At 43.5% G+C, this 9,779-nt stretch overlaps 1 protein-coding gene across 1 annotated transcript in view; it reads right to left on the bottom strand.

Annotated features, from left to right (window-relative positions):
- Nucleotides 1-9,779, bottom strand: part of map3k22 (mitogen-activated protein kinase kinase kinase 22) — a 40,491-nt gene that overhangs the window by 12,577 nt on the left and 18,135 nt on the right. The window contains exons 5-10 of the mRNA XM_046068299.1: nt 9,456-9,493; nt 5,721-5,820; nt 5,419-5,535; nt 4,924-5,038; nt 1,620-1,753; nt 498-571 (exon numbers count right to left, since the gene is read on the bottom strand). Coding sequence (XP_045924255.1) covers nt 498-571; nt 1,620-1,753; nt 4,924-5,038; nt 5,419-5,535; nt 5,721-5,820; nt 9,456-9,493 — 578 coding nt within the window. The remainder of the gene's footprint in view (nt 1-497; nt 572-1,619; nt 1,754-4,923; nt 5,039-5,418; nt 5,536-5,720; nt 5,821-9,455; nt 9,494-9,779) is intronic.

Raw genomic sequence — 9,779 nt, 5'->3', positions numbered from 1 at the left:
CAGCCCCCCCCCCCCCCATCCCCCACCCAAAAACTCTTCACTCTCACTCTTTCAACACTTTTCATTTTCTGGCTCAGCTTTTCCTCTCATCCGGCATGTTCTTGCTCTTACTCTTTTACATCTCCCATTTATTCCCTGTTTCTCTCTCTCTCTCTCTCTCCCATGATGATAACGGAGGATTTCAGGCGTCCAGATAAGAGTTTTGTCGCCATGGCAACAGCAAAGTGACCTGATTCCTTTTCCACATAGGCAGCACGGGCAGGGTCAGGGAGCTCTGCTGGCCTTTAACATTATTTACAAATGTTAGCTTCTGGTTGCTTCTGTGCGTGTTTGCAACATCCAAGATCACATCCAAGTGTGTTAACAGGCACCAACACCGGTACGCAAACCAAGTCTTATGTCTGCAAATAATACTGGTCCGCAATATGAATGTGCACATAATAAACATAAATCCACAGAGATGTGGGTCATAAATCACACACTCAATGAAGACTCACCTGTCCAGTGCTTGATCTATTGATTGACAGCTGCTCGACAGTGAGTTGTCTGCGCTCCCAAAGGGATCCAGCATCTGACAGGTATAATAACACAGGGAAATCGAGGGTCACAGAAGATGCAATCACGGGGGAGAGAACATAAAGCAGTGCAGATTTGTGTTTATAACTGCAGCTCGATGTATGAATGTGAAGGGACACGAGTACTGCAAGTCTGAGACAGGTCTATTCAAAAGCTGAATATAAAACAGCTACATTAAACTACGCAGCAACTTACATTACAGCTACTACCAGGACTACTATTACTAATAATGTACATTACTTCATCTCCATGGAGAGTGAAAGAGTAAAAACTAACAAATGTAATACAATCTGAGCATCTCTATATACAGTATGTAATGCACAATCAGCCCTGTGTTAAAGGAATTGACACAACAGCCAAGGAATTCTGTTACTACGAATCACTATCTTCCAAGACCCACCATACTGGGAGCATCCTGTTTTCAAGAAAGATCATTTATCATATATTTTTTAGGACAAATTGCCCAATTTGTTCTGCTATACATACTAATAAATGACAAACAATATTTTAATACGATCTAGGTTGAAAAACAGTAAACTTGTTGCTTAAAACTAGCTGACAGTGAAACACTCCAAATGTATTTAAAAATCAACAAATATTTTATGTTTTTGTTTTATTTAGTAAGCAGCCATGACAAGCATAACTCTCTTGAGATTTCCCAGTTAAAAATAATGAACAAAGTCCCTACAAAGCAGAGTGGTATTCCCTCAAATGAGCTCGACAGAGGCAAAGAAGTCCAACCTGTGTTGTGTTAAAATCATTAAACACACACCTGAGCACATCGGGTCACTAGCTAACTATCTTTAAGAAGAGCCAAATTAGAAAGTTATGAAGAAGAATTCAGTACTGCACACTAAGTTGGACTAGTTAAGTCATAGCATGTTCCTACAGCCACCCAGTGTGAGTAGAAACAAGTTTCTGTTTAGTATATAAAGTAAGAACACTGAAACAATTAAAACCACGACTCCGGGTGTTTATCCAGAACCGGGTATAACAATTTAATTGTCCTGATTCCATCCTTTTCCTTCTGGGCAGGGTCTTACATTCTGGTCGTGGGTCTCGGGGATGAACTCCCCTTCACTATGGATGCTGGTGTAGGAGCCCTGGCGTGCAATCTGCTGCTGCTCCTCGGGGACGCTGCCAGGAGGCGGGGACGTCCGACCTGTGTGCAGGGAACCTGGGACAGTGGGAGTTTGATATGGCGGAGTGAGGGAAAGAACAGGGAGCAAGCAGCAAGTAAGAGAGGAGAATGAAGGAGGAATGAAGTGCAAAGAAGGAAGAGAAGTGTAAAATCAGAGAACAAAAGAAGAAATTGAGTGGTGAGGGCAAGAAGGAATGGGTGCAGCACAAGGGGAAGATGATAAAGAGATGAAAACGAGGGGGCAGGGGGGAGAAAACGGCGTCACAGTGTTATTCATGGGTACAAGTTCAACAGTGCCAGGACTATGAGAAATTGTTTACTAAACCACACCGCTGCCACCTCTAACCTCAATTACTGTGACAAACGCTCCCCCGGCTGAGCTGCAGCAGAGACTGAGCGCTTGTCCTTGACACAGTAAGAAGACCTACTGAAAGTTGCTGGCTGAGCTGACAGGGATACTGAAAAAGTGCACAGAGGCGAATAGGTGCCAAGATGAGTAGGAACGGTCAAAATATCAGGGTAAACAGTCTAGCTTTTGCCTGAATTCTAAAATTACAACTCCTATTTCTTCCCAGTTCAGTTTCTTCCTGCCCTTTTCCCTCTCTCCAGGCTCTCCTCTCCCTCTGCTGCAATACGTCATTGAGGTACCCGGGCTCACATCACGTCCTCACTCAACCATCCACTGTGAATTGGATGTCATCCTGTCACCTCTCATCTGCCACCACTCCCTCCACTGCTATTCCTCAGCCGCTCTGACTTGTGGCTGCCGGGGGAATTGAGAGAGCGCAGGTAATTCTATACAATTTATATGACTGGGGACGATGACAGCGCTGATGTTATTGGGGCTACGTGAGAGACATTGGCGCTGACAGCGATCATAAAGCGTTTTTCAGCTGCCATGCAAAAATGCAAATGCGACACTGGAGCGAGCGCTGGCCGTTTCTGCGTGTGCCTGAGGTGTCTGAGATATGACTGAAACGCTGACCTTTCTAAATAGAAAAAGATTCAGACACGGGAGACGGGGGGAGAGCTCAGTATTTCACAGAGCACATAAACCTTCACGCTGTGTTATCAAACAAGCCAGGAGGGACAACAGAACTGGAGCGTACCGTGTTATCTAGCTGTGGTGTGTGACATGACAAGAAAAGGACCTTAAAGAAATAGCTTGACATTTCTGGCTTATTTGCTTTCTTGTCAAGAGTTAGATGTGAACATTGATACCACTCATATCTGTTAAATAATCCTTTAAATATAACGCTACAGCCAGAAGCTAATTAGCTAAGCCAGCTAGCTACGCTAACCATGTGGAAGCAGGGGGAAACATCTATCCCGGCTATATTCTAAGGTAGAAGGAAATTGACAGCACTAATTAACAGATTGTATTTTGTTTATTTAATATGTTCAGAAACTAAAGTGTACAAACTCCAAGTTGATATTTTCCACAACTCAACCTCATGGTGACGACATGACTCCACAAAGTCACTGAACCTGAGTCAAGCTCATTAACCCTGTAAAACCAAAACTCAAACAACATTTGGCTGGATTAACAAACGCAATATACTGTCAAGTGTTAATTAGTGAGCTTTAGAGGTGTTGGTGGGCATATTTTGTTACTGTTGGTCCGAGCCAGGATATTAGTCTTTATGCTAGCAAAGCTAACTGTCTGGTAGCTGTAGCTTCATAGCTAGTGTTGCCAACTTTGTCACTATGAAATAAGGGACAAAAGGTGGCCTGTTGCAGCAGTGCGGGTATGGTTTTGTGTGAATATACAGTGTATTGTTTTAAGCAATTTTTTCATAATGATGGCTAATCTCTTAATTAAATATTTTTATATATAATAGTTTATTTACAGCAGGTACCTTTAAAACAGTCCCTTAATTAAACCACTACCTGTTACCTTCACTATTACTCTAAGTCTAACACAAAAACCTTGTGACTCTTGCACTGTAGGTTACAAAACGCTATCCCCTTCATGTACATATGACAAACTAAAGAGAACATAGCTACTTGTGATGTGTTTTATGTCCAGTTCATGCTTTTTCAGGCAGTTCAGAACTTGATGAACACATTTGCAGTTTCATCACTATCTTCATAAAAGTCAAGTAACGTGCAAAGCACTCCATCAGACACAGAAAAATATCTCACACACTGGAAACATTTTTCTGTTTCCCTTGTTTGAGGCGTCGGTGGCAACAGAGTAACACAGGCTCACCTTTAGTCGGGGACTGATCATTCACGATATCCCGCACAGTCTTTGTTCATAAAACATTCATTTTGCTCATCTCGTTCTTACCAAATGCATCTTCTTCACAACATTGGAGTCATGAAACAACGTGCCGTTTAGCTTAACAAGACACTCGGTGCGGTTGAGTCCATGTTTGACAGGTGATACACTACGAGGCTTCACTTGCCACTATTGTCTCAATTTCCACAGTAGCTGCATTTAATGTTACTTAACGTATACTGAGGCGCGTGTGGGGAGGCCGTAATTGGATGATGACAGGTGTCGGTGACCAATGTCACGTGTTGTGATCAGCACTGCTGCTGTTGCTGTTGTATCAGTCAGTGGTTAGATCAGTGTAGTAGTCAAAAAACGGGACAAGAGAGGTCACATATGGGACAAATCAGTTAGGCCTAATATAAGGGACATCCCGGCTAATACGGGACAGTTGGCAACGCTATTCATAGCTAACGGACAGATACGAGAGTGTTAAAGATCTTCTCATGTAACTCTCTGCAAAAGTGAATAAGGATCACTTATAACATAACATCTTCAAAGTCAAAGCACTAACTAATCAAGGTGAAGATGCTGGCAGAGAGCTGCTTGATATGAGAGCAGACTCTTGTCTTTGCTTTGGCCTGACATCTCTCTGGCTGTTTAAGTTGTCACTTTCACCTCCAATTTGCATTTTCCCACAAGCATATACCCCATCTTTCCATTAACATTCCAGTGACTGTGGCATCACTCTGTGTTGTAAATTGTGACTGACAAGCCACAATTGAGGCATTACCAGGTGGACGAGAAATCCTGGCATCAGCAGGATTTGGTAGCAACTCTCTCCTTTTTGCTTTTCTGCCTCCTCTCAGACGTAACGCTTGTGAGGAATTACTACTTAACAACTCCTGATAGAGCTGTAATGGCATTCTGATTGGTCCAATAGCCAATGACTTAGCATTTCTGTGTGTGTTTCTACGTGTCGTCTTACCTGTTGAGTGTTTGCGCACCCTGTCCGAGCCCTTGAGCAGGGAGCCCTTCAGATCTCCCAGTGACCGCGATGACCTCATCTCGCTCTGTTTGTCCCTGCTGTTCACCTGTAGGTACTGCAATGAGACAACATAGAAAGTAGGAAGTGTAGAAAAAGAGAACAGGATCAGAAAAGACAGCGTAACATCATTGTCCAGTTACATAATCTTCTCAGTGGGGGAAGTTTGTTTGGCGCTGACAGCGCGAGAACAGCAGCATTGATACAGTCGGTGCAGTTTAAAAGGTAACATGGTTTCCCAACACAGTTGTTATGGTTAACACATTGATGAATCTCTGTATGACGGTATGGCTTCCTGTATATTGTGTTGAAATGCTGCTGTGTAAATAATGCAGATTGCATTAAAATCAGAAGACACGGCAGAAGATTTTTTCTTTTTAAGTCTCTCCAATGACCAACTTCATGTCTTCAAGGAGTGCACGGTGTTAGGGAACTCACATGGTTGTTCTTGGGTGTCTTGAGCAGTATCCTGAGCAGCCCGTTGATCCCTGAGCTGCAGCCCAACGTCAGCACGGCTTGATCCAGGTCCTCCTGGGTCTTCAGGGGCAGGAGCAACTGAAAGGACAAGAAATTAATTAATTCCCCATTGTTCCATAATAATGCCACGGTAAAGCATCAATATATGCAAGACGCACTGTAGATGTTGTTTTTTTCAGTTCTTGAGATACTGACAGCCGAATACATGGTTTAATGCACCTTAGAAAATACACAAATGCTGCATCCACTAATTGTTCTTGTACCTCTTTCTCCATGAAGAACATGTCCATCTGCTGGCCGAAGGCCTCTGTCACTTTCTGCAGCAGCTCCTTAATCTTAAGCGGCCTCTGGAACGGGATGATTCTGGGAAGCAGAGGACGGCAGCGGGGTCAGAGGTCGGAGATAGACGCTAGTGTTGTGTCTAGCTTTATAAGAGCCGACTCTGAAAACCCAGCCTGAGAGTGATGATTTTGGCTGATTAGCAGCTGACTGGCAGCCACACCTCCTTATAGTTCACAAGTTTATTACAGTGTTTTTAACATTCAAATGGAGTTATAGATGCATTCCCTTTGTAGCTCTACTGGCTTTCTTACATATATGTGGACTGGATGACCATGAAAGAAAGACAATGTATGACAACTAGAGAAAAAATTGGACAGGTCAGCTGGGTCAAGGAGAGGAGTGAGCTGATGCTAAAGGGGCGTTAATCAATGCAATGAAAACATACAGTGGCAGAGAAACCCCCCCCGATGTATACCGGTATGGATGTCTTATCTACTGTACGCCTACGTGTATCTCTGTCTGTCTGAGTCTGAGCTTATCAGCGACTGTTTGTAATGACTGTGTATATGGATGCGTGTGTGTTGGTAAAACTCGACATGCATGAGTGCGCTTCCCAATCAGTGTGTGCATCGGCCACTGTTTCAACACCACTGGGCCTCTCCACTAAGCCAGCACAAAGGCAGATGGGAAACTTCCTGAGAGGAAAGGGGGAAAAAATCTGGAGCGGCAGCAAAAGCAGCAGGATGTGTGTCTTTCCCTCCTCTTTTAAAGAGTCACAGAAAGAGAGATACAGCGATGCAGAGATATTTACAGAGTGAGAGAGAAAATAAAGGAGACAGCCTGACAAAATAAAAAGAAAGAAAGAGGGAGATTCTCTTCTGCATTTCTTCTCCTCTCCCTTCTATCTATCTGACCTCACTCTCTGCTTTTGAACACTCCGCAGCCCACTATCTCTTTATAGTATCCTGATAAAAGGACTTTCATCCAATCATTTCCTCATCAGAGGCCAAAGCTCTGCCTATCTTAATGACTGCTCATTGGTTCCCTCATTTGTGGAGAGGATTCTGGGAACAGGGAGTCTTGCAGATCAGAGGCGAGCAGCAGCACAACTAAACACTCTCCATCTCTGTTTATACTCGGCGATGATGTGTCTGATAAAGAACTGGAGGAGTGTGTGTGTGTGTGTGTGTGTGTGGTGGTGGTAATGGTGGGGGGGTTGGGGGGGGGTTACGAGGATGCTGCTCCAAAAGATATGGCTTTCCTTCCTCTGTGCAAGCATGTGGACACACAGATTTGCAGAGTAAAAAGAATGCTTTCACACATGCCAGCAGACTCTCTCTTTCTCTTTCCCTTTCTCTCATGGACACCATAATGATCACATACACACAGAACAAGACAAAAATAAATAAAGGTCTGGCTCTGTTCCTTCACTCTCTGGCAGGTGACCCTGAGGCAGAGTCAGGGGTAAGAGAGAGAGACACAGCTCCTATTTCCTGCCCCAAACGTTCAGCACTTGCCAATGAAAAGAGAGACCGTCCAATTAGATTCTATTGTGGGCAGACAACACTGTTATCCTGACTCAGGGACTCCTAATACCTTAAGTGCTGTGGACGCTGCTCTGATATAACATGTAATTCACACAAGTGCTTCAACATGGTTTATGATTTTGATAAAAAGCCAACAAGATATTGTCGCTGTGGTCTCAAGAATGAAAGGAAGTGTAGTTCAGTTTCCTTTTACTAGGTTTTTATGGGATTTGTATTGTACTGCTTGTGTTTTTTTTGTATGTGTTTTCTTACTGAGCTGAGTTACTGAGGCCCACCTATAGACAGAAGTGCTAACTAGCTTAGACTATACATGCTATATTATGATACTATTGCGATACTATGTCTTGTGACTACGACTATAAACATTAAACCTGTATTAACAGATTATTTGACCATGTGCGGGAAGTGGAAACAAGTTTTAAACACAACCCTGACATATTATCACATTTTAAGTTGATATGGCTAACTTGCTAGCAAGAAAACTGCACCATTAATGGATACAAAGCAACACTGGCATTTATTTGGAGTCCTGTTTGTGTCCTACCAGATGAATGGAAGTTCAATATTCACTTTCCTTCTAGCTCTGTTTTTGTTCTCCACCGTTTTGTGAGAAAAATATCTGCCTCTTTAGCTGCCAAATGCTCTACTAGGTTCACCGGCTAATCGCTAACTTTGTTTGTTGGCCATTTGTTGCTGGGGAGGAGCTAAACAGCTTGCAAGTGTGTAGAAACAGTAAAGTTACAGGCCAGTAAAAAAAACTATTAGCTAGTAGCTGATAGCTTGGGGGGGAAACACATGCACATAATAGGCATTATTAATATTCCATTTTGATTAAAGCAGCTTTAAATAAAGAAATATGTCAGTCACACTAATGCTACATTGTGATATTACCTTACCGATTGAGATAAGATTTCAAAAACTGGCCCTAAATCAAAATGAAAGCAGTCAGAGCTCGGACTAGCATAACTAAAAACATGACAAGAAAAGACAGAGGAGAAAGACAGAGTGAATTCAAAGAGTAAATCAAAAAATATACAGGAAAAAAAGAATTGCTTTTGAGATCAGTGAGTCCAGAGTGAGCTGTTCTACGAGAGCAGTGCGGTGTGTGTGGAGCTCGTGAGAAAGAGAAGAAGACTACGAGACGGACAAACAGAGGGAGGCAGAAAGGCAGAGAGACAGGAACATGAAAAACTCATCTCTTCCTCAGCAGAAGCCAATTAGGGTTGTGAAAAAGCGGAGAGGCCCAACGTGAGGCAGTATTCTGCTGGAGGAGCGTGCCGTTTCTCTTCTCTTTCTCACTCCTATGAGCCTGTGGCTTTCTAATCAAAGCCTCGCTGAACCAATGCCTGTTCCCCTGGTCTATATTCTGATTATTCTAGTGGGTTCTGGTCAGTCTCCCTCTGATGTTTTTTAGGCTGTAACAGCAAACTCTTTGTCATTCCCCCCACCCCCAAGGAGTTATTTTGAGTTCAGACTCCCTGCTGGTTGTTAAACAAGGGTTTCATGGGGACAAAGTATGTCTGTGAACTTGGACCTCTCCCAGGATGCAATGCTTAAGGCCAGACAAGGACCTGAGAGACTCACACAGCATCCATACATGGAGCGATGGAGCTGCAATCCCAAATAAAGCCTCTCCTGATCAAAAGATCTGCTATTTATTGGGTGTCTTAGCTTTCAAAGTGTTCCGCTGTGGTAAACAAACTATAAGGCACCTTGGTGGAAAAACTCCGGACACAGTTAGTGTCATGCTTTGCCTCTTGAGTAACTCTGTGGCTGGTGGTGTGAGGGAGGACAGATGGCTGCAGGGTGAAGGATGTGGAAGACAGCGGGAAAGCACAAGAAAACACAGAAGATGAAGTATTAATTTGGGGTGTGCCTGGGAGACTGGACACTGAACTGAAACACTTGGCACACTCTTGTTTTTTTCGCTCACTCCCACTCTCTGGCCCTCTCTCTCATTTTTCCCCCTTTCTCAAACGGCCCGTCCGAGTCTGTGGTTAAAAGTCAAAGTAAGAATGTTCCCTCTCTTTATGCTACTCTGGCATGTAACTCTGATTTCCCATAGACACAGAATCCCAGGCATGGCAAGGCATGACAAAAAAGATCCGAACTGAAGAGTTAAGGCTTGGACAGAGGAGCAGAAAAAACAACACGGAGGATCCGACATACCGTTTTTCTCTCTCATGCTCCAGCTTGACTCTTAAATCCTGTTGAAAGGAAAAACAACAACAGAGGGGAGTTAGGGAAGTGGAAAGTTAAAATGATTCATGGTTGTATGTGGGATCTGGGGTGCTGAATAAACGATAGCTACAAGCTGGACAAGGAATTTAAGTGACAAAGAGCATTGTAGTGATACACGTTTTGGTCCAGCAATACAAAGACAACATTATCCTTCAACCAGCCTGCGAAGATGGCACGACAAAATCTAAGGTCTCTATATATAAAAGGCTTTTCCCAAGGGAGCAGGAATGCAGAGGAGCCTGCAAGTCTGCA

This window comes from Micropterus dolomieu, linkage group LG01, assembly GCF_021292245.1.
Source record: "Micropterus dolomieu isolate WLL.071019.BEF.003 ecotype Adirondacks linkage group LG01, ASM2129224v1, whole genome shotgun sequence".
Taxonomy (NCBI): Eukaryota; Metazoa; Chordata; class Actinopteri; order Centrarchiformes; family Centrarchidae; genus Micropterus; species Micropterus dolomieu.
The sequence above is the reverse complement of the archived record's forward strand: the minus strand, read 5'-3'. Positions and strand labels throughout refer to the sequence as shown.